Source organism: Salmo salar, chromosome ssa11 (assembly GCF_905237065.1).
Source record: "Salmo salar chromosome ssa11, Ssal_v3.1, whole genome shotgun sequence".
NCBI lineage: Eukaryota > Metazoa > Chordata > Actinopteri > Salmoniformes > Salmonidae > Salmo > Salmo salar.
Window position 1 is genome coordinate 46,573,848 of NC_059452.1, and position 25,175 is coordinate 46,599,022.

The 25,175-nt window shown below is 42.9% G+C and overlaps 2 protein-coding genes and 1 non-coding gene across 12 annotated transcripts in view; 2 read left to right on the top strand and 1 right to left on the bottom strand.

Annotated features, from left to right (window-relative positions):
* LOC106562755 (ras-related protein Rab-11A) overlaps positions 1-4,772 on the bottom strand; it is a 6,670-nt gene extending 1,898 nt beyond the window's left edge. The window contains exons 1-3 of the mRNA XM_014127757.2: positions 4,576-4,772; positions 3,538-3,733; positions 919-1,112 (exon numbers count right to left, since the gene is read on the bottom strand). Coding sequence (XP_013983232.1) covers positions 919-1,112; positions 3,538-3,733; positions 4,576-4,615 — 430 coding nt within the window. The 5' untranslated portion in view covers positions 4,616-4,772. The remainder of the gene's footprint in view (positions 1-918; positions 1,113-3,537; positions 3,734-4,575) is intronic.
* Positions 4,773-4,965: 193 nt separating this feature from the next.
* trnaq-cug (transfer RNA glutamine (anticodon CUG)) lies at positions 4,966-5,037 on the top strand. The gene has a single exon. It is a non-coding gene; the product is annotated as a tRNA-Gln (tRNA).
* Positions 5,038-8,521: 3,484 nt separating this feature from the next.
* The window catches only part of LOC106562848 (C-myc promoter-binding protein), a 323,735-nt gene continuing 307,081 nt past the window's right edge, over positions 8,522-25,175 (top strand). For all 10 annotated transcript variants that reach the window (XM_045689663.1, XM_045689665.1, XM_045689664.1 and 7 more), the window contains exon 1: positions 8,522-8,698. The gene's annotated coding sequence lies outside the window, so the exon portion shown is untranslated. The remainder of the gene's footprint in view (positions 8,699-25,175) is intronic.

Genomic DNA, 25,175 nt, shown 5'->3' on the forward strand with positions numbered 1-25,175 from the left:
CCCGTACCAGTTATGGACCATTAGAGCCCGTACCAGTTATGGACCATTAGAGCCCGTACCAGTTATGGACCATTAGAGACCGTACCAGTTATGGACCATTAGAGACCGTACCAGTTATGGACCATTAGAGACCGTACCAGTTATGGACCATTAGAGACCGTACCAGTTATGGACCATTAGAGACCGTACCAGTTATGGACCATTAGAGCCCGTACCAGTTATGGACCATTAGAGACCGTACCAGTTATGGACCATTAGAGACCGTACCAGTTATGGACCATTAGAGACCGTACCAGTTATGGACCATTAGAGCCCGTACCAGTTATGGACCATTAGAGCCCGTACCAGTTATGGACCATTAGAGCCCGTACCAGTTATGGACCATTAGAGACCGTACCAGTTATGGACCATTAGACACCGTACCAGTTATGGACCATTAGACACCGTACCAGTTATGGACCATTAGAGACCGTACCAGTTATGGAACATTAGAGCCCGTACCAGTTATGGACCATTAGAGCCCGTACCAGTTATGGACCATTAGAGCCCGTACCACTTATGGAACATTAGAGACTGTACTAGTTATGGACCATTAGAGACTGTACCAGTTATGGACCATTAGAGTGTACCAGTTATGGAACATTAGAGACTATACCAGGCTGTACCAGTTATGGAACAGTACAGACTTTACCAGGCTGTACCAGTTATGGAACATTAGTGATTGTACCAGTTATGGAACATTAGAGACTGTACCAGTTATGGAACATTCCACAGGAATGAATGCAAGCATAAAAAGTGACATTAAAACATACATTTTTGTGAGACTGCAGCATTAAAAATGAAGGTAAGTAGAAAACAGAAATGTATGCAGCTTGTTCAGTGTGTGACACTTCCTCAGAACGACGAGGCATCTCTAACCTGCGAACGCCCGAGCCTCGTCGGTGGGAACGGCCCGGAGGTGGCGCAGGTCACTCTTGTTGCCAACCAGCATGATGACGATGTTGGTGTCTGCATGGTCTCTCAGCTCCTTCAACCACCGCTCCACATTTTCATAGGTCAGGTGCTTGGCGATGTCATAGACCAGCAGGGCCCCCACCGCGCCTCTGTAGTACCTGCAACATGACATCATCAACAGTGGACAAAGAGGCATGGTCAATTTTATCAATAAAAGCCAGCGTACCCTTTTAACAACAGCGCACAATGAGCTTTACAGAACCCCAGACTAGACCCTCAGAGCATTACAGAACCCCGGTCTAGACCCTCAGAGCATTACAGAACCCCGGTCTAGACCCTCAGAGCATTACAGAACCCCGGTCTAGACCCTCAATGAGCTTTACAGTACCCCGGTCTAGACCCTCAATGAGCTTTACAGAACCCCGGTCTAGACCCTCAATGAGCTTTACAGAACCCCGGTCTAGACCCTCAATGAGCTTTACAGTACCCCGGTCTAGACCCACAGAGAGCTTTACAGTACCCCGGTCTAGACCCACAGAGAGCTTTACAGTACTCCGGCCTGGGGCGGCAGGGTAGCCTAGTGGTTAGAGCGTGGACTTGTAACCGAAAGGTTGCAAGTTCAAATCCCCGAGCTGACAAGGTACAAATCTGTCGCTCTGCCCCTGAACAAGGCAGTTAACCCACCGTTCCTAGGCCGTCATTGAAAATAAGAATTTGTTCTTAACTGACTTGCGTAGTTAAATAAAGGTAAAATAAAAATAAAAATAAAAAGACCCACAGAGAGCTTTACAGTACCCCGGTCTAGACCCTCAGAGCTTTACAGTACCCCGGTCTAGACCCTCAGAGCTTTACAGTACCCCGGTCTAGACCCTCAGAGCTTTACAGTACCCCGGTCTAGACCCTCAGAGCTTTACAGTATCCCGGTCTAGACCCTCAGAGCTTTACAGTATCCCGGTCTAGACCCTCAGAGCTTTACAGTATCCCGGTCTAGACCCTCAGAGCTTTACAGTATCCCGGTCTAGACCCTCAGAGCTTTACAGTATCCCGGTCTAGACCCTCAGAGAGCAAGCAACAGCACAGTGGCTAAAAAAAAAACTCCTGAACTCCTATCCACTAGGGCACGATAGTACTGTGTCTGACTGAACTCCTATCCACTAGGACACGATAGTACTGTGGTCTTTGGCTAGGGGGCTGAGTTCGCACACATCACAGGAGTTGAATCCTTCTGAGATCAATGTGCATTAACCAATAGAGAGACAGTAACCTCTGAGCGCTTTCCCATGATACAGGAGGAGGACACTGAAGGAGAAACGACCGTACTATATTCAGAGGTCTAATGTAAAACACCTATCCTCCCTCTCCATTTCTCCAGGAAGCAGTTTGTCCATGAAATCTCCTTCTTTATGATCTAAAAGGCAGAACTCTCTCCTCCTCTGAGATGCTTGATACCTTACATCCCTGACTGTGTTCATACTGACACTGCAATATCCTCCCTGCTTCCACAACAGCACCAAACATACATTAATCACAGGACAGACAGGAGCACAGGATGCAGTAATGAGTCTCAGTGGGATTCCAGGATACAGTAATGAGTCTCAGTGGGATTCCAGGATACAGTAATGAGCCTCAGTGGGATTCCAGGATACAGTAATGAGTCTCAGTGGGATTCCAGGATACAGTAATGAGTCTCAGTGGGATTCCAGGATACAGTAATGAGTCTCAGTGGGATTCCAGGATACAGTAATGAGTCTCAGTGGGATTCCAGGATACAGTAATGAGCCTCAGTGGGATTCCAGGATACAGTAATGAGCCTCAGTGGGATTCCAGGATACAGTAATGAGTCTCAGTGGGATTCCAGGATACAGTAATGAGTCTCAGTGGGATTCCAGGATACAGTAATGAGCCTCAGTGGGATTCCAGGATACAGTAATGAGTCTCAGTGGGATTCCAGGATACAGTAATGAGCCTCAGTGGGATTCCAGGATACAGTAATGAGTCTCAGTGGGATTCCAGGATACAGTAATGAGCCTCAGTGGGATTCCAGGATACAGTAATGAGTCTCAGTGGGATTCCAGGATACAGTAATGAGTCTCAGTGGGATTCCAGGATACAGTAATGAGCCTCAGTGGGATTCCAGGATACAGTAATGAGCCTCAGTGGGATTCCAGGATACAGTAATGAGTCTCAGTGGGATTCCAGGATACAGTAATGAGCCTCAGTGGGATTCCAGGATACAGTAATGAGTCTAAATGGAATAGATGAAATGACTAAGTGGAGTCTGCTAAATGGAATATATTACATGATAGTAAGTGGAGTCTGCTAAATGGAATATATTACATGACTAAGTGGAGTCTGCTAAATGGAATATATTACATATGGATGACTGGTAAATTTCTCAAAGGTTCAATAAATAAAATTCTTCCCGGTCACTTGTCCAGCGCCAAATCTTCCTATTGTAAACTCTGGTACAGATGTAGGATCAGCTTCCCTTCCCCAATCCTAACATTAAGCATTAGTGGGAAAAATGCTAAACTGACCCCAGATCAGCATCTATGGGGCAACTTTACCCTACAGCATACTCACGCTGAGGTGATAGCCCGGTAGCGCTCCTGTCCTGCCGTGTCCCAGATCTGAGCCTTCACCGTTTTCCCATCCACCTGGATACTGCGGGTGGCAAACTCCACTCCAATGGTGCTCTTACTCTCCAGGTTAAACTCATTCCGGGTGAAACGAGAGAGCAGGTTGCTCTTGCCCACACCCGAGTCTCCTATCAGAACCACTGGAACACAAAATGAATGGGTGATGGATTCAATTCAATAAAATCTTTATTGACCCCAAAGGTCAGGACTGGATTACACACACTTCAATTTCTCTCTGCCCCCAGGGCTTCAACCCATGTAAGCTCCTGCATAAATCAGGGCCTGCCAAAAGGTCAATGTGTAGCAATTACATGGGGATATGACATAGTTACATCACGTGTAGCTACATAGACAAGATTCCATCACATAAAATATCTGACCACCACCATTCACTTTTGCAGTGACACGGTCAAACATCCACAGTGGTGTGTAGCTAACGTTAATTCTTAGTCTATGCTTTTTATGTTAAATCAACTTGAAATAGGAAACAACAAAACAGATAGCCACAACACATGACATCTGTGAAATTTAGTTTAAACAGCACAGAAAAAAAACAGGAAAGGGAGATTATAACATCACATTATTTATCTACGGATGAATGTAGCTAGAAAATAACCAATGTTCGTTGCATGTAGCTAAGCTAACCAGCTGGCTAGCTAATCTAGCTATCTCGGGAAACACCCCGACCTCACATAATCATACAAAAGTCAGCATTGTTAAGAAACAGCTGCTAACGTACTTACGTTAGGCGTTTGGGTAGCTAACTTTGCAATACAACTGCTTCACAATTTGTTTATAATTTATCATCAATATGTAGTTTTCGTTTATAAAACAAATAATGTGTCAGAGCTATTCACACACCTATATCATACTTCACAGACACAAATTAAAAGGTTTGACTGTTAACGTTAGCTGAACAGCTGCCAAGCTAACGTTAGCTACCTAGCTAGCTTTGATATCGAGAATCATGCTGTAATGTTACCTTTAAACAGATAATCGTATTCATCATCTCTGGTTCCCATTTTCTAAAAGATAAATATGAGTATTTCGTTTGTATAAGCTGTTTAAAATGCGACGATTTAGAAAATTGATTTTGAAACACTCAGCTAGCAAACAGCGACGGGTCTGTTTTCAGACTGACACTTCCGGGATTTTGTGACGTTGGCTAGCTAGGGGAGGGGAAGCAAGCCCCAACCAAAAAAAGCAAACCAACGGCCAATATTCCTTTCTACGATATGAATTGCAGGCACTTCAAATAAAAATGCACCAGTGAAGTAGTACTCCGTCACAGAAAATAACCACTACGGTGCAGCGGTACAATTATTACATAGATAACATTTATATACACAATATGAAAGAAGTTGGAGCACGGGGTTCTATGGTGTAATGGTTAGCACTCAGGACTCTGAATCCTGCGATCCGAGTTCAAATCTCGGTAGAACCTAACATTTTTTCTCTCAGATACGGCGCACATCCACAGAGAAGGCATGTTCTGTTGGGAAGTGCCATTAGAAAGCCGATCAAAATACACTACGTATATAAAACATTACGAACACCTGCTCATTCCATGACTAACCAGATAAGTCCAGTTGAAAGCTATGAACCGTTTATGTCACCAGTAAAATCCACTTCAATCAGTGTAGAAGAACGGGAGAAGACAGGTTAAATAAGGATTTTTAAGCCTTGAGACATGGAATGTGTTTAAGTGCTTTTCAACAGGGTATGGTAGTAGATGCCAGTCGCACCGGTTTGAGTGTGTCAAGAACTGCAACGCAGCTGGGTTTTTACACTCATCAGTTTCCCGTGTCTACCACCCAAAGGACATCCAGACAATTTCAATCAAGAATGGTCCACCACCCAAGGGACATCTAGATAACATGACACAACTGTGGGAAGCATTGGAGTCAACATGGGCCAGCCAGGGCGAAAATCTGATATCAACTTTGGAGGGGACAATTACATGAAATTTTCTCAAGAGCAATTCCTGAGGGGGACACCAAAAGTAGTGCTGTAACACGTAGCCTACATTGTAATATGGTAAATGTATATTGAGGAACCAAAGAAATAAGGTGTTTGCCGTACTCCTAACTACCGGTACCCAAAACTACACAACTAATCACAACAGCAATACCATTGCCTTTAACAAATCTTAGTTCAGTCACCAGTTTAAGTTGAGAGTGGGGGTATCCATGGCATTTTCCAATTGTGTTCCTATTTTACAAGTAAAAAAAATTGAGAACCTTTCATAATGTTGCCAAACAAAGACTCAACAAACTTACCTGAGACTCCCTGTCTCTGCCAGTCTGTCCCTGCATATCTGTCCCCAACTCTGCTGTCTGTGTGCCATCTGTTGCCTGCTCTGCCTAATGACATCATTGTGAAACATTTCCATTAGAATTTCATTTCTTTCTTATGAACATTTTATCAACTAGTCTTTGAGATATTAGGCTACTAGGGTTCTTACTTTGCGTTTTGGTGTACTGAAAAATACTCTGATGTCCGTCTTTTATTTTTCTGCCATTTTTCTACCTGGCTGGCTGGCTACACACACACACACAGTGTGTAGGTTATTTACAGTAGGAGATGGGCTTCTATCATCTTATCTTTTATCATTCTATTTGGGCTTCGATCTAAAAGGTAGCTAGCAAATGTGAAACGGATTAAAATGACAAGAGTTGACAGCTGTATGAGTTCACCATTTACACAACATATGCTGCAACCTTTTGTAATTTTAATAGTTTGTTTCATATTGGCTGGCTTCCAACAATAGCTGAATTTGCAAAGCTAGCGGGCACCAATTCCGTTTCAGTGGTGTTTGCTATAATCTTTGCTACCCGGGTTAAATAAAGGTGAAATAAAATAAATAAATAAAAGTTCCCTTGCGACAATTTAGCTTTTGCAACGAGACCATTAAATATATTTAAGACAATGGTAGAAGAGAGTGTAGTTCTGTTCAGTTTGGACTTCATCGCTAACCTTATCACAGGGACTTTGAAGCACTAACTTACATCATCTGCATGCTGATCTTGGAATAAATTGACGATAGCAAAGATTCCATCTTTGACGAGGCCACATAAATGGAATAGGTACTAGCTAGCTTAATAGTTAATATTTGCGCGCTAGCTCTGCATATTCAGCTAGCGTGTGTGCACGATTGACTGGATTAACCTCACGTCAGTTACGTTCATTGAGTGCCTTTCAGACAGTGGATACGACCCCTCTGTTACCTAGCCAACTAAGGAACTGGCAGTGGATCAAACCATTGTGAGGCAAAGGGTGGGGGGGTCGCAATCTTTTGAAACTTAAAAACGCGCTATTAAGTGTCTATAATCAGCACAATTGCTTTCATTGCGTATTATTAATATTATTTAAATTACATAGTTATGTTTCAGTGATATATTGGGGGGTACAAATCATATTTTTCCCAGGATGGGGGGGTCGTGTCCCCCCGTCCCCCCCGGGATTTCCGCCTCTGGGGCCAGCATCCCTGTGGAACGCTTTCGACACCTTGTAGAGTCCATGTCCCGACGAAATGAGGCTATTCTGGGGGAAAAAGCGGGTGCAATGTAATATTAGGATGGTGTTCCTAATGTTTTGTACACTCAGTGTATACCTCCACCTAAAAAAAACATGATCAAGCAAAGATTGGATTTTAAGAATAATATGATTTGCCACTAGGTGGCAGAATAGTCCTGATTAGTCTGCCTTTCTAGTACTAACATCCGCGGGGGAATTATAATTATGAGAGGATCTAGGGCTAGGCTATCTACACTGAAGAAAAATGTAAACGCAACATGTAAAATGTTCGTCCCATGTTTCATGAGCTGAAATAAACGATCCCGGAAATTGTCAATTTTGTGCACACATTTAAAGTATACTTTAAAGTATTCAATTATGTATAAAATGTATTATATGCATTTTATATATAGTCCTATGCATTTTAATGTATTTTACCAATACTTGTGTAGGCTTGCAAGTCCAGTGGGGTTATGGTATGGGCAGACATAAGCTACGGACACCGAACACAATTGCATTTTATCATGGCAATGTCAATGCACAGAGATACTGTGACCAGATCCTGAGACCCATTGTCGTGCCATTCATCTGCTGCCATCGCCTCATGTTTCAGCATGACAACGCACGGCCCCATGTCGCAAGGATCTGTACACAATTCCTGGAAGCTGAAAATCTCCCAGTTCTTCCATGGCCTGCATGCTCACCAGACATGTCACCCATTGTGCATGTTTGGGATGCTCTGGATCTATGTGTACGACAGCGTGTTCCAGTTTCCTCCAATATCCAGAAACATCGCACAGCCATTGAAGAAGAGTGGGACAACATTCCACAGGCCACAATCAACAGCCGAATTAACTTTATGCAAAGGAGATGTGTTGCCCTGCATGAGGCAAATAGTGGTCACACCAGATACTGACTGGTTTTCTGATCCACACCCCTACCTTTTCTCTGTGACCAACAGAGCATATGCATATCTGTATTCCCAGTCACGTGAAATCCATATATGAACTGTAACTCAGTAAAATCTTTGAAATTGTTTCATTTTATTAAATAAAAAAATTAAACATTGAAATTGTTTTATGTTGCGTTTATATTTTTGGTTTTGTCTGGGAAATTAACATTTTCAATAACACTTCACATTAAAGTATACTTACAATTGTGTATAAAATGTAATATATGCATTTTATATATAGTCTTATGCATTTTAATGTATTTTAACAATACTTGTGTAGGCTTGCAAGTCAGAACCTTTACAATCAAAGTTTTATAACTTAGTTTGTAATAAGTGAATTATTAGTTTATAGATAGTGTTCATTGATCTGTTCCACAGCTATAACACAATGATATGTTATTTTGGTGACCCGACAGCAGCCGAACAAAACTGAGCTACGCGACGCATTCCCCATCACAACCAAAATGGCGGAAGACAGAGCCGGGTCGGCGCTGTGAACAGAGCTGGATAGAATTATTGGAGTCTATTTCTAGATATCAACGGCTGATTCAAATATTGACTGTTTTATAATGCCAGTGTGTTTTTGAAGAAATCCCGCCGACGTTGGACGAGGAGTGATATCGCATTTGCTAGTGGAGTAAGTATGATGTTAATTAAACCGTTATTTTGTGAGGAGTTGATACGGGTTTAGCTACGAGTTTGCTAGCTAATGTGAGGTAACCGGCCGTCGCCAGGCTAACTTGGGCGAACGGTGTTTTATTCCAGGCTGTCACTATCAGTTGAGTGGGGCACCCCTATGTGAATTTGAGCAGAATTCATGCAGTGAATTCACCGGATAACAGTCCAGACAGACAGTACCAGTCTGTGTGGAGCGTTTGCTTGTACCAGCCTCAGTGTGTCCTGCTTTAAAGCTGCATTGTCATTTATTTAGTAGCTAGTCGGCTTCTGTAAGACCTTCATGCGTATGCAAATGACATGCCACAGGTTGCTGTCAGTCTGTCAAGGTGGTGGAAAACTGTGTGCATAATGAATATAGTTAGCTTTATATTCGTGCTCTAGAGGCTGGAATCACAGTATGGGACTCGTTTATAGACCCCCACCTGTGTGGCACCTCAGGTTCTCTGGAGCGCAGCAACATGTTGTAAAGGCGAGCAGTCACAGACCGACTATGACCCTATGCAGGGACTTAAGGATTGACTGATTAGTTGTATAGTGTCAATAGATTTTTGTCTTGGACTATAATAAAGTCATGTGTGGATCAGATAGTCTTAAAATAAAGCTAAATATCTTCCTCTGTCAGATAATAATTTAAGCGGGGGAGAATACGGGGGAGAATACCATGTGTTACATTTAAGTCATTTAGCAGACGCTCTTATCCAGAGCGACTTACAAATTGGTGCATTCACCTTATGATATCCAGTGGAACAACCACTTTACAATAGTGCATCTAAATCTTTTAAGAGGGGGGGAGGGAGTTTGTTCCACCATTGGGGTGCCAGAGCAGCGAACAGTTTTGACTGGGCTGAGCGGGAACTGTGCTTCCTCAGAGGTAGGGGGGCCAGAAGGCCAGAGGTGGATGAACGCAGTGCCCTTGTTTGAGTGTAGGGCCTGATCAGAGCCTGAAGGTACGGAGGTGCCGTTCCCCTCACAGCTCCGTAGGCAAGCACCATGGTCTTGTAGCAGATGCGAGCTTCAACTGCCGTCTCCCAGTACTTCTGCTTGGCAGAGCTGTGCAGTTATTTACAGAAGGCTTGATGGGGTGCGAACAAGAGTACATTAGTTACTAGCTCAAGATTGAGGAAAATGCATCGTGGTTTTTGACTGAGGAAACAAAGTTGATCCTACTGTTTAGATTGAGCTGAAGTGAGTATAGTGGAAAAGTGATTTAGATTTTGCATTCACTGGGATGTCTTGGTGGCAACAAAAAAAAGTATGCTGTTGAAACAGCTGTATGGAAAGCAGATGTGTAAAAATGTCTCCAGATTCTTGCATACTGGAATGATGGAGACATCAGATATAAGTTAACTTTAGGCTATTAAGACGGATTTCATCATGTATTTCCTCACGAGAGATTAAAGTGGTGACACTATACAAGACAGACAAGTCAGATCAAATCATACCATCACACTCTGACAGGAAGATAGACACAACCTACCCTTGTGATTTGGAAACCTCACTGCCACATATACCAGAGAGGTGTTTATATACTCACTCAGTAAACTGCACAATTCCTCTTCTGGAACCAGTCAACAGTCTAGATTCTATCATATCCTATTCTATTCTATCCTGTGAGTCACTAACTAAGCTAATCCTGACAAACATTGTCAGTGTTAAACACAAACTCAGTTGTTATGATTTATGGAAAATAGTAAATCAATTGTTGGAGAGAGAGAGGAAAAAATGTAAGCAGTCTGCCATGCCGTGTTTGTTCATGTTTTAACCAACGGTGTCCCTGTATCGGAATGTTAAAGAAGAAAACATGTTGACCACGCAAGGAAAACACTGTCACATGTGAGAGAGAAATACGTAAAGGTAGTCAGTCAACAGTCAAGTCCTGCCTTTGAACCACACAGCATGAAGATTAGAGTTCCAGAAGCAGGCCTGGGCTCAGGGCCCTGGTCAAAGTAGTACACTACATAGGGAATAGGGTGCAATTTAGGACGAAGACCAAGGCCTTGCCAAAGCCCAGGGGTCCTTTCTCACTGTGCAGAGAGGCAGCGGCTGCACCACTGATGGGCTTCAAAGCAAAGGCAACACCCTAATGATAGAAGTTCAGATGTCAGTGTCCAGGGATAAGACATATTATAGGAGAAGCAGACTTCATACAGGGGAACCAGTACATACATGATAATGTAGCCTAGTCAGAATAGAAGATGATGCAGAATGTAGGCTATGAGAAAGACTAAGTCATGTATGAGATTTCTGTCTTCTTCAGCAAAGTAAGAGATAAGATTAACAAATAATTAAAGAGCAGCAGTAAATAACAGTAGCGGGGCTATATACAGGGGGTACCGGTACAGAGTCAATGTGGAGGCTAAATACAGGGGGGTACAGAGTCAATGTGGAGGCTATATACAGGGGGTACCGGTACAGAGTCAATGTGGAGGCTATATACAGGGGGTACCGGTACAGAGTCAATGTGGAGGCTAAATACAGGGGGGTACAGAGTCAATGTGGAGGCTATATACAGGGGGTACCGGTACAGAGTCAATGTGGAGGCTATATACAGGGGGTACCGGTACAGAGTCAATGTGGAGGCTATATACAGGGGGTACCGGTACAGAATCAATGTGGAGGCTATATACAGGGGGTACCGGTACAGAGTCAATGTGGAGGCTATATACAGGGGGCACCGGTACAGAGTCAATGTGGAGGCTATATACAGGGGTACCGGTACAGAGTCAATGTGGAGGCTATATACAGGGGGTACCGGTACAGAGTCAATGTGGAGGCTATATACAGGAGGTACCGGTACAGAGTCAATGTGGAGGCTATATACAGGGGGTACCGGTACAGAGTCAATGTGGAGGCTATATACAGGGGGGTACCGGTACAGAGTCAATGTGGAGGCTATATACAGGTGGTACCGGTACAGAGTCAATGTGGAGGCTATATACAGGGGGTACCGGTACAGAGTCAATATGGAGGCTATATACAGGTGGTACCGGTACAGAGTCAATGTGCGGGGACACCAGTGTTGAGGTAATTGAGGTAATATGTACATGTAGGTAGAGTTATTAAAGTGACTATGCATAGATAATAACAGAGAGTAGCAGCAGTGTTCCAGGGGGGTGGGGGGGCAATGCAAATAGTCTGGGTAGCCATTTGATTAGCTGTTCAGGAGTCTTATGGCTCGGGGGTAGAAGCTGTTTAGAGGTCTCTTGGACCTAGACTTGGTGCTTCGGTACCGCTTGCCGTGCGGTAGCAGAGAGAACAGTCTATGTCTGGGGTGGGAGGTTGGAAATAAACACATAACATCGGATGGACTGCTTTAGATTTGGAAATGGAAGAAATGGCAATTTCACAGGTTTAGGCTTACATTGACTCAGGGATTGCAAAACAGAAACATCAATTATGCCTAGGCTAAATCTGGGAACAGAGTATTTTGTAATGTATTAGGCCTACAAATGGGCAGGGTGTCTCCTGACTGTCAGTGGGTGGCAGGATGTCTCCTGACTGTCAGTGGGTGGGCTGTTTTTACACTTGTTAGGCTGGCTGGCTGTGTGTTGGGTGGCTGGCTGGCTGTGTGTTGGGTGGCTGGCTGGCTGTGTGTTGGGTGGCTGGCTGTCTGTGTGTTGGCTGTCTGTCTGTGTGTTGGCTGGCTGGCTGTGTGTTGGCTGGCTGGCTGTGTGTTGGCTGTCTGTCTGTGTGTTGGCTGGCTGGCTGTGTGTTGGCTGGCTGGCTGTGTGTTGGCTGGCTGGCTGTGTGTTGGGTGGCTGACTGGCTGTGTGTTGGGTGGCTGGCTATGTGTTGGGTGGCTGGCTGTCTGGCTGGCTGTGTGTTGGGTGGCTGGCTGTCTGGCTGTGTGTTGGGTGGCTGGCTGTCTGTGTGTTGGCTGGCTGTCTGTGTGTTGGCTGGCTGGCTGTGTGTTGGGTGGCTGGCTGGCTGTGTGTTGGGTGGCTGGCTGTCTGTGTGTTGGCTGGCTGGCTGTGTGTTGGGTGGCTGGCTGGCTGTGTGTTGGGTGGCTGGCTGTTTGTGTGTTGGCTGTCTGTCTGTGTGTTGGCTGGCTGGCTGTGTGTTGGCAGGCTGGCTGTGTGTTGGCTGGCTGGCTGTGTGTTGGCTGTCTGTCTGTGTGTTGGCTGGCTGGCTGTGTGTTGGCTGGCTGGCTGTGTGTTGGCTGGCTGGCTGTGTGTTGGGTGGCTGACTGGCTGTGTGTTGGGTGGCTGGCTATGTGTTGGGTGGCTGGCTGTCTGGCTGGCTGTGTGTTGGGTGGCTGGCTGTCTGGCTGTGTGTTGGGTGGCTGGCTGTCTGTGTGTTGGCTGGCTGTCTGTGTGTTGGCTGGCTGGCTGTGTGTTGGGTGGCTGGCTGGCTGTGTGTTGGGTGGCTGGCTGTCTGTGTGTTGGCTGGCTGGCTGTGTGTTGGGTGGCTGGCTGGCTGTGTGTTGGGTGGCTGGCTGTTTGTGTGTTGGCTGTCTGTCTGTGTGTTGGCTGTCTGTCTGTGTGTTGGCAGGCTGGCTGTGTGTTGGCTGGCTGGCTGTGTGTTGGCTGGCTGGCTGTGTGTTGGGTGGCTGACTGGCTGTGTGTTGGGTGGCTGACTGGCTGTGTGTTGGGTGGCTGGCTGTGTGTTGGGTGGCTGGCTGTCTGGCTGGCTGTGTGTTGGGTGGCTGGCTGTCTGGCTGTGTGTTGGGTGGCTGGCTGGCTGTGTGTTGGGTGGCTGGCTGTCTGTGTGTTGGCTGGCTGGCTGTGTGTTGGGTGGCTGGCTGGCTGTGTGTTGGGTGGCTGGCTGTCTGTGTGTTGGCTGTCTGTCTGTGTGTTGGCTGGCTGGCTGTGTGTTGGCTGGCTGGCTGTGTGTTGGCTAGTTGTCTGTGTGTTGGCTGGCTGGCTGTGTGTTGGGTGGCTGACTGGCTGTGTGTTGGGTGGCTGACTGGCTGTGTGTTGGGTGGCTGGCTGTGTGTTGGGTGGCTGGCTGTCTGGCTGGCTGTGTGTTGGGTGGCTGGCTGTCTGGCTGTGTGTTGGGTGGCTGGCTGGCTGTGTGTTGGGTGGCTGGCTGTCTGTGTGTTGGCTGGCTGGCTGTGTGTTGGGTGGCTGGCTGGCTGTGTGTTGGGTGGCTGGCTGTCTGTGTGTTGGCTGGCTGACTGTCTGTCTGTCTGGCTGTGTGTTGGGTAGCTGGCTGGCTTTCTGGCTGGCTGTGTGTTGAGTGGGCTGTGGTCTCAGAGGATTGATGTAACAGCACTAAGCCCCGACCAGCCTTTAAGTAAGGGGTTTAATAGTCACTGGCAGATGAAACCATTGTGCTTACAGGGTGTTTGTCATTACAAACACTGTTACTGTCTATGTCATCTGTAATATCACATAAACCATTGGGCTAAGCTGGGCTATAGGCCCATGCCATGTTCTATCCCAGTAACCGTTGGTTTAGGCAGGACTAGGTTACGTACAGTAACCGTTGGTTTAGGCAGGGCTAGGTTACGTACAGTAGCCGTTGGTTTAGGCAGGGCTAGGTTACGTACAGTAACCGTTGGTTTAGGCAGGGCTAGGTTACGTACAGTAACCGTTGGTTTAGGCAGGGCTAGGTTACGTACAGTAACCGTAGGTTTAGGCAGGGCTAGGTTACGTACAGTAACCGTTGGTTTAGGCAGGGCTAGGTTACGTACAGTAACCGTTGGTTTAAGCAGGGCTAGGTTACGTACAGTAACTGTTGGTTTAGGCAGGGCTAGGTTACGTACAGTAACCGTTGGTTTAGGCAGGGCTAGGTTACGTACAGTAACCGTTGGTTTAGGCAGGGCTAGGTTACGTACAGTAACCGTTGGTTTAGGCAGGGCTAGGTTACATACAGTAACCATTGGTTTAGGCAGGGCAATGTAAATGTAATTAATTGTTCAGGCATAATGGGACCCAAGAGTTTTGATGATCATCCAGGTGCTTCCAGGGACTTTTTGGCAAAACGTATTAAACTTTTTGGATCATGTGTCCCATTATGCCTGGTGAAAACCAAACACTGCATTCCCCAGAACCTCATACCAACGGTCAAGCATGGTGGTGGTAGTGTGATGGTTTGGGGATGCTTTGCTGCCTCAGGACCTGGACGACTTTCCTTAATTAACTTTGTTAATTAAATAAATGAAATAGGTATCCATTTTTTTTTGTTATTTGTAAACTCAGGTTATCTTTATCTAATATCAGGTTCTTTATCTAATATCAAGTTCTTTATCTAATATCAGGTTCTTTATCTAATATCAGGTTATTTATCTAATATCAGGTTCTTTATCTAATATCAAGTTATTTATCTAATATCAGGTTCTTTATCTAATATCAAGTTATTTATCTAATATCAGGTTCTTTATCTAATATCAAGTTCTTTATCTAATATCAAGTTCTTTATCTAATATCAGGTTCTTTATCTAATATCAGGTTATTTATCTAATATCAGGTTCTTTATCTAATATCAGGTTCTTTATCTAATATCAGGTTCTTTATCTAATATCAGGTTATTTATCTAATATCAGGTTCTTTATCTAATATCAAGTTATTTATCTAATATCAGGTTCTTTATCTAATATCAAGTTCTTTATCTAATATCAGGTTCTTTATCTAATATCAGGTTCTTTATCTAATATCAGGTTCTTTATCTAATATCAAGTTCTTTATCTAATATCAGGTTCTTTATCTAATATCAGGTTCTTTATCTAATATCAGGTTCTTTATCTAATATCAGGTTCTTTATCTAATATCAGGTTCCCTTTATCTAATATCAGGTTCTTTATCTAATATCAAGTTATTTATCTAATATCAGGTTCTTTATCTAATATCAGGTTCTTTATCTAATATCAGGTTCTTTATCTAATATCAGGTTCTTTATCTAATATCAGGTTCCCTTTATCTAATATCAGGTTCTTTATCTAATATCAGGTTCTTTATCTAATATCAGGTTCTTTATCTAATATCAGGTTCTTTATCTAATATCAGGTCCTTTATCTAATATCAGGTTATTTATCTAATATCAGGTTCTTTATCTAATATCAGGTTCTTTATCTAATATCAGGTTCTTTATCTAATATCAAGTTCTTTATCTAATATCAGGTTCTTTATCTAATATCAAGTTCTTTATCTAATATCAGGTTCTTTATCTAATATCAGGTTCTTTATCTAATATCAGGTTCCCTTTATCTAATATCAGGTTCTTTATCTAATATCAGGTTCTTTATCTAATATCAGGTTATTTATCTAATATCAGGTTCTTTATCTAATATCAGGTTCCCTTTATCTAATATCAGGTTCTTTATCTAATATCAGGTTCTTTATCTAATATCAGGTTATTTATCTAATATCAGGTTCTTTATCTAATATCAGGTTCTTTATCTAATATCAAGTTCTTTATCTAATATCAGGTTCTTTATCTAATATCAAGTTCTTTATCTAATATCAGGTTCTTTATCTAATATCAGGTTATTTATCTAATATCAGGTTCTTTATCTAATATCAGGTTCCCTTTATCTAATATCAGGTTCTTTATCTAATATCAGGTTCTTTATCTAATATCAGGTTATTTATCTAATATCAGGTTCTTTATCTAATATCAGGTTCTTTATCTAATATCAAGTTCTTTATCTAATATCAGGTTCTTTATCTAATATCAAGTTCTTTATCTAATATCAGGTTCTTTATCTAATATCAGGTTCTTTATCTAATATCAGGTTCTTAATCTAATATCAAGTTCTTTATCTAATATCAGGTTCTTTATCTAATATCAGGTTCTATTTATCTAATATCACGTTCTTTATCTAATATCAGGTTCTTTATCTAATATCTGGTTTTGGTTGAAGATCTGATAACATTCAGTATCAAAAATATGTAAAAATTTAGAAAATCAGAAAGGCGGCAAATACTTTTTCACGGCACTGTAACATAGATTTCAGTTCCAGTTCCCCTTACAGAGTAGCCCATAATTTAGCCACACTTTCCTCCTGTGTTGGTCTTGTTTACCATCTTCCTGGTATTGATCTTGGCTCTATTGCATTTGCTCTGGGAAAAGAAGATGAACTTAAACATATATCTTAATGACCTGCATCTTTACCTGCTACTACTGAGGGAACGTCTGTCTTAATGACCTGCATCTTTACCAGCTACTACTGAGGGAAAGTCCATTCCTCACCTGCCTCCATCCCTATGTTGTGCATTACTAGATCCCTGGACTGAATGAATCTCAATTAGAGCTCCTCTTTAATTGAAATTCCACCGTGATAAAGTTAACAGGAATTCAATTAACTCCAGGAGTCTCAAACTGGAAAAACAGAGCAAATTGTTTTTTGGGGGGAGGAAAATGCAAATGATAAAAAAGGTTAATCTCTCCTCTCCTCTGCTCCCTCTGCCCCCCGCTCCTCTCTGATTCAGAGGGGTTGGGTTAAATGCGGAAGACACATTTCGGTTGAATGCATTCAGTCGTTCAACTGACTAGGTATTTCCTTTCATTTCTCTAATACACAGAACGGGGATTGGGAGCTTATTAAGGTGAAAGCAATTAGCTGTCTTCATCTTCTGATGAGTCACAAAATCAAAGCACCTACTGGCGCTTCCCAAAGCAAAGAGCTGCCTGTGAATGAAAAACACGCCAGGACAAAAAAAACACAAGGATTTCGCAAACCTGTTGGCTGCCTTGCCTTGAAGCCTTAAGCTCTCTGAAGAATGGTTTTCTGCCAGGTAGTGAGGGAATTATCTAGAGTACGTCCCAAATGAAACCCTATTCCCTTTGTAGTGAAGGGCCCAGGTCTGAAGTAGTGATAGATACCTAGGGTGGGTATGAAGGATCGATACCTAGAGTGGGTATGAAGGACCGGTACCTAGAGTGGGTATGAAGGATAGATACCTAGACTGGGTATGAAGGATAGGTACCTAGAGTGGGTATGAAGGATAGATACCTAGAGTGGGTATGAAGGACCGGTACCTAGAGTGGGTATGAAGGACCGGTACCTAGAGTGGGTATGAAGGATAGATACCTAGAGTGGGTATGAAGGATAGATACCTAGAGTGGGTATGAAGGACCGGTACCTAGAGTGGGTATGAAGGATAGATACCTAGAGTGGGTATGAAGGATAGGTACCTAGAGTGGGTATGAAGGATAGATACCTAGAGTGGGTATGAAGGATAGATACCTAGAGTGGGTATGAAGGACCGGTACCTAGAGTGGGTATGAAGGATAGATACCTAGAGTGGGTATGAAGGATAGGTACCTAGAGTGGGTATGAAGGATAGATACCTAGAGTGGGTATGAAGGATAGGTACCTAGAGTGGGTATGAAGGATAGGTACCTAGAGTGGGTATGAAGGACCGGTACCTAGAGTGGGTATGAAGGATAGATATCTAGAGTGGGTATGAAGGATAGATACCTAGAGTGGGTATGAAGGACCGGTACCTAGAGTGGGTATGAAGGATAGATACCTAGAGTGGGTATGAAGGATAGGTACCTAGAGTGGGTATGAAGGACCGTTACCTAGAGTGGGTATGAAGGACCGGTACCTATAGTGGGTATGAAGGATAGATACCTAGAGTGGGTATGAAGGAAGAGGCAATACGTTACAAATTAAGTGATTTCTGGATCATTCTTTCTGACATACTCTCTCTCTGTTTCTATAGCTCTGTTTCTATAGCTCTGTTTCTATAACTCTGTTTCTATAGCTCTGTTTCTATAACTCTGTTTCTATAACTCTGTTTCTATAACTCTGTTTCTATAGCTCTGTTTCTATAGCTCTGTTTCTATAACTCTGTTTCTATAACTCTGTTTCTATAGCTCTGTTTCTATAACTCTGTTTCCATAACTCTATAACTCTGTTTCTATAACTCTGTTTCTATAGCTCTGTTTCTATAGCTCTATAACTCTATAACTCTGTTTCTATAGCTCTGTTTCTATAGCTCTGTTTCTATAACTCTGTTTCTATAGCTCTGTTTCTATAGCTCTGTTTCTATAGCTCTGTTTCTATAACTCTGTTTCTATAACTCTGTTTCTATAGCTCTGTTTCTATAGCTCTGTTTCTATAGCTCTGTTTCTATAACTCTATAACTCTGTTTCTATAGCTCTGTTTCTATAGCTCTGTTTCTATAGCTCTGTTTCTATAGCTCTGTTTCTATAGCTCTGTTTCTATAACTCTGTTTCTATAACTCTGTTTCTATAGCTCTGTTTCTATAGCTCTGTTTCTATAACTCTATAACTCTGTTTCTATAGCTCTGTTTCTATAGCTCTGTTTCTATAACTCTATAACTCTGTTTCTATAACTCTGTTTCTATAGCTCTGTTTCTATAACTCTGTTTCTGTAACTCTATAACTCTGTTTCTATAGCTCTGTTTCTATAGCTCTGTTTCTATAGCTCTGTTTCTATAGCTCTGTTTCTATAACTCTGTTTCTATAACTCTGTTTCTATAACTCTATAACTCTGTTTCTATAACTCTGTTTCTATAACTCTATAACTCTGTTTCTATAACTCTGTTTCTATAACTCTGTTTCTGTAACTCTATAACTCTGTTTCTATAACTCTGTTTCTATAGCTCTGTTTCTATAACTCTGTTTCTGTAACTCTATAACTCTGTTTCTATAGCTCTGTTTCTATAGCTCTGTTTCTATAGCTCTGTTTCTATAACTCTGTTTCTATTGCTCTGTTTCTATAACTCTGTTTCTATAACTCTGTTTCTATAACTCTATAACTCTGTTTCTATAACTCTGTTTCTATAACTCTGTTTCTATAACTCTATAACTCTGTTTCTATAACTCTGTTTCTATAGCTCTGTTTCTATAACTCTATAACTCTGTTTCTATAACTCTGTTTCTATAACTCTGTTTCTATAGCTCTGTTTCTATAACTCTAACTCTGTTTCTATAACTCTGTTTCTATAACTCTGTTTCTATAACTCTATAACTCTGTTTCTATAGCTCTGTTTCTATAACTCTGTTTCTATAACTCTGTTTCTATAGCTCTGTTTCTATAACTCTATAACTCTGTTTCTATAACTCTATAACTTTGTTTCTATAACTCTATAACTCTGTTTCTATAACTCTGTTTCTATAGCTCTGTTTCTATAGCTCTGTTTCTATAACTCTATAACTCTGTTTCTATAACTCTATAACTCGGTTTCTATAACTCGGTTTCTATAGCTCTGTTTCTATAACTCTATAACTCTGTTTCTATAACTCTATAACTCTGTTTCTATAACTCTATAACTCTGTTTCTATAGCTCTGTTTCTATAACTCTGTTTCTATAGCTCTATAACTCTATAACTCTGTTTCTATAGCTCTGTTTCTATAACTCTATAACTCTGTTTCTATAGCTCTATAACTCTATAACTCTGTTTGTATAGCTCTGTTTCTATAACTCTATAACTCTGTTTCTATAGCTCTATAACTCTATAACTCTGTTTCTATAGCTCTGTACTGATGCTGGAGTCTTGTGTTTGGGAAAATCAGAGTATAGCTTTAGCCTATGCCAATATGCCAGAGTAGATAGAATGGGTTGTTATTTTAAGTCTCCGTGTTTCTTGTAGGACATAAGAACCTGGCTTAAAGACTTAAAGTCCTTCCATCCATATGACATCAGCTGGAGAAAAGGAAGTAGGCTACCTGTTGAACCACCCACTTACTGTCTTATCCCACAGTGTTGGTTACTTTACTGCAGTCACTTTTGCAATGAAAAAAAGACCCCAATAGCTTCATTTAGCTGTGTCCCTATAGCGGGGCACAATACCCTGTGTCTCGCATCCCTGAAGGGACAGATAGCGTGACTGTAAGGTCAACAATACATCAGTATAAAGCTAGTCTTTTATCATTCCTCCTGATGCAGTATGATTTAGGGCAGGGAATTACCAGGGACCTCTCCATACAATATCATCACCATGTTTAGCTACCGATACGATAATACCATATGTGTTGTGATTCTATATGTATTATGATTCAATACTGTGATTTTATTGCGATTCGATGTTCCAAACATATTGTTCACTATATGTCTGCTGTAGAGAGACCAGAGAGTCATGAGAAAAGTAGTTTTGATCAGTCAGGGAAATAAAAGTGTTGAAAACACATTGTCTCATTATTTTAAAAGTTTGGGCGCATGTACAGCCGACTAGCGCTAGCTAACGCTACCTACAGAAGCCAAAACACTTGGAGTCAAATATGGATATACACTCCATGACCACATGTGAACACCTGCTCTTCAAACAGCTCATTCCAAAATCATGGGCATTAATATGGAGTTGGTCCCCTCCCTTTGCTGCTATAACAGCCTCTGCTCTGCTTCGCAGCAGAGGCTTTCCACTAGATGATGGAACATTGCTGTGGGGACTTGCTTCCATTCAGCCACAAGAGCATTAGTGAGGTCGGGCACTGATGTTGGGCAATTAGGCCTGGTTTGCTGTCGGCGTTCCAATTCATCCCAAAGGTGTTCGATGGGGTTGAAGTCAGGGCTCTGTGCAGGCCAGTCAAGTTCTTCCTCACCGATCTCGACAAACCATTTCTGCATGGACCTTGCTTTGTGCACGGGGGCATTTCATGCTGAAACAGGAAAGGGCCTTCCCCAAACTGTTGCCACAATGTTGGAAGCACAGAATCGTCTAGAATGTCATTGTATGCTGTAGTGTTAAGATTTCCCTTCACTGGAACTTAGGGGCCTGAACCATGAAAAACAGCCCCAGTCCATTATTACTCATCCAAACCCAGATTAGTCCCTCGGACTGCCAGATGGTGAAGCGTAATTCATTACTCCAGAGAATGCGTTTCCACTGCTCCAATGACGGCGAGCTTTACACCACTCCAGCTGACGCTTGGCATTGCGCATGGTGATCTTAGGCTTGTGTCTGGCTGCTCAGCCATGGAAACCCATTTCATGAAGCTCCCAACGAACAGTTCTTGTGTTGATGTTGCTTCCAGAGGCAGTTTGGAACTTGGTAGTGAGTGTTGCAACCGAGGACAGACGATTATTACGCGCTTCAGCACTCGGCGGTCCTGTTCTGAGAGCTTGTGTGGCCTACCATTGTTGGCTGATCCGTTTTTGCTCCTAGATGATTCCGCTTCACAATAACAGCGCTTACAGTTGACCAGCTCTATCAGGGCAGAAATTTGACAAACTGGCTTGTTGGAAAGATGGCATCCTATGACGGTGCCACGTTAAATGTAACTGAGCTCTTCAGTAAGGCCATTCTACTGCCAATGTTTCTCTATGGAGATTGCATGGCTTTGTACTCTATTTTATACACCCCCCCATCACTACTACGAGTGACTGTACACCAATATGCCAGAGTAGATGAAATGTCTTTCTCTAAGTCCATACAAACCTTGATTCAGCTAGTCCATCATCCACATGACGTCACACAGAGATAATGGAAATCAGCCTGATTGTGATTCAATATGAGCAACATCAGTTGAACTTTAAATGTGGTGTTCCACTGTGTTTATTATGTAACATCAGTACTCAGTACCTGTAGAACTTTAAATGTGGTGTTCCACTGTGTTTATTATGTAACATCAGTACTCAGTACCTGTACAACTTTAAATGTGGTATTCCACTGTGTTTATTATGTAACATCAGTACTCAGTACCTGTAAATGTGCGGGGGCACCGGTTATTTGAGGTAATATGTACATGTAGGTAGAGTTATTAAAGTGACTATGCATAGATGATAGCAACAGAAAGTAGCAGCAGTGTAAAGAAGGGGGGGCAAAGCAAATAGTCTGGGTAGCCATTTGATTAGCTGTTCAGGAGTCTTATGGCTCGGGGGTAGAAGCTGTTTAGAAGCCTCTTGGACCTAGACTTGTTGCTCCGGTAACGCTTGCCATGCGGTAGCAGAGAGAACAGTCGATGACTAGGGTGGCTGGAGTCTGACAATTTTTAGGGCCTTCCTCTGACACCGCCTGGTGTAGAGGTCCTGGGTGGCAGGAAGCTTGGCCCCAGTGATGTACTGGGCCGTTCGCACTACCCTCTGTAGTGCCTTGCTGTCGGAGGCCGAACAGTTGCCATACCAGGCAGTGATGCAACCAGTCAGGATGCTCCCGATGGTGCAGCTGTAGAACCTTTTGAGGATCTGAGGACCCATGCCAAATCAGTCTCCTGAGCCTCAGTCTCCTGAGGGGGAATAGGTTTTGTCGTGCCCTGTTGTTTACTATGTAACATCAGTACCTGTAGAACCAACTTTTGATGTGGTATTCAATTGTGTTTAAACTGTGTTTCGTTCGGACTGAAAAAGGCACCCAATGGCATCATTTAGCAGACAGACAGATGGGTGCTGATCTGTGTCTCTCTGTGTGTGTGTCTCAAGCTGGCACAGCCCGTCTGTAGAAGCAGAGTTATTTATCAAGGTTAGCTGATGTAGTCGTGGCTAATTAACACTCCCCAGTTTCTCACCAGCACTCTCAGTTAACACCTAAAGATTACAGTACAGCATTGGCTGTCAGGAATTAGGAACAGCAAGCAATTTACCTGATTGATCTGAAAGCTAAGCACCCTCTACGTACTCCACTGATATCTCTCTGTCTCTCTGTCTCTCTGTCTCTCTCTCTCTCTCTCTCTCTCTCTCTCTTCTCTTTCTCTCTCTCTCTCTCTCTCTCTCTCTTTCTCTTTCTCTTTCTTTCTCTCTGTCTCTCTCTCTGTCTCTCTCTCTCTCTTTCTATGTCTCTCTCTCTCTCTATGTCTCTGTCTCTATGTCTCTCTCTCTTTTTCTCTGTCTCCGTCTCTCTCTCTCTCTCTCTGTCTCTCTCTCTTTCTGTCTCTCTCTGTCTGTGGTATAGCTAAGGCAACAAGTGTTGAATAAATAATATTCTGAGACATGTCTCTGACTTCACTGTGTTCACATCAACTCCCTGAATTAGTTTTAACTGTAAAGTATTTAGCCTAACTAACATGAAGTACTTTCTCAGTCTGTAGTTAATGAGGGATATTCTATATAAAATCACCCAGCAGATCAAGTCATGCTACTCCTCCTTACGTTGGAACAAATGTTTTAGATAGTATTGGACGTGTTTATTAAAGACCAAAACACAGATGGACAAGTGTGAAAAGGCCACTTGAGGCTAACAGTCAGGAACAGCAAGCGAAGCTGCCCTATCTGAAGTAGAGCGTTCATTCTATCAGTACCAACTGAAGAACCAATTGAGATAATGTTCAATGTCCTACGTGGTTCCCTGAATCGTTGCTCTACGTGGTTCCCTGAATCGTTGCTCTACATGGTTCCCTGAATTGTTGCCTGAATCGTTGCTCTACGTGGTTCCCTGATTCGTTGCTCTACGTGGTTCCCTGAATCGTTGCTCTACATGGTTCCCTGAATCGTTGCTCTACGTGGTTCCCTGAATCGTTGCTCTACATGGTTCCCTGAATCATTCCCTGAATCGTTGCTCAACATGGTTCCCTGAATCATTCCCTGAATCGTTGCTCAACATGGTTCCCTGAATCGTTGCTCTACGTGGTTCCCTGAATCGTTGCTCCACGTGGTTCCCTGAATCATTCCCTGAATCATTGCTCTACGTGGTTCCTTGAATTGTTGCTCTACGTGGTTCCCTGAATCATTCCCTGAATCGTTGCTCTATGTGATTCCCTGAATCGTTGTCCTACGTGGTTCACTGAATCGTTGCTCTATGTGGTTCCCTGAATCGTTGAGTGCCATATTTATTAGAGGCACTTCAAAAGTCCAGGGCCTCTTTTACATGTTCACTTTACTTACAGAAATGTGTTCTTGCAACATGAGGAACACACTGTGTTAGGCTGTAGCAGGGCTCTCCAACCTTTTCTATCGTGATGAGAGCTACTTTTAAAAATGAAACACGTCGTGAGCTATATCTTTTTTTAAAGCTTTCAAATAGGGGCATTCTCCTTTACCCTGCGACTCTTCCCCGGCATTCTCCTTTACCCTGCGACTCTTCCCCGGCATTCTCCTTTACCCTGCGACTCTTCCCCGGCATTCTCCTTTACCCTGCAACTCTTCCCCGACATTCTCCTTTACCCTGCGACTCTTCCCCGACATTCTCCTTTACCCTGCAACTCTTCCCCGGCATTCTCCTTTACCCTGCGACTCTTCCCCGGCATTCTCCTTTACCCTGCAACTCTTCCCCGACATTCTCCTTTACCCTGCGACTCTTCCCCGACATTCTCCTTTACCCTGCGACTCTTCCCCGGGTTCTTGGTGTAGAAGAGATGATTTGTCGTTCAGTATAGCTGGTAAAATAGTGGTTCATAAACAGGATTTGGCATGACATGCCCCACAACATTCTCTTTTATATTTTCCTGAATTCTGTTAAATTTTTTTCTGGTTTTGGATGATTATTTCTTTACTCTCAATATGCCAATTATTCATAGAAATCAATTATTCAACAGGAATCACTAGCATCGCTAAGTGGCTACATACAGAGGGAGGGACAAACCTGCTCACCAAACAGACTAACCTAACGTAGCAGGTGTAAAAACACACCTGAGTGGAGTTACCACATCT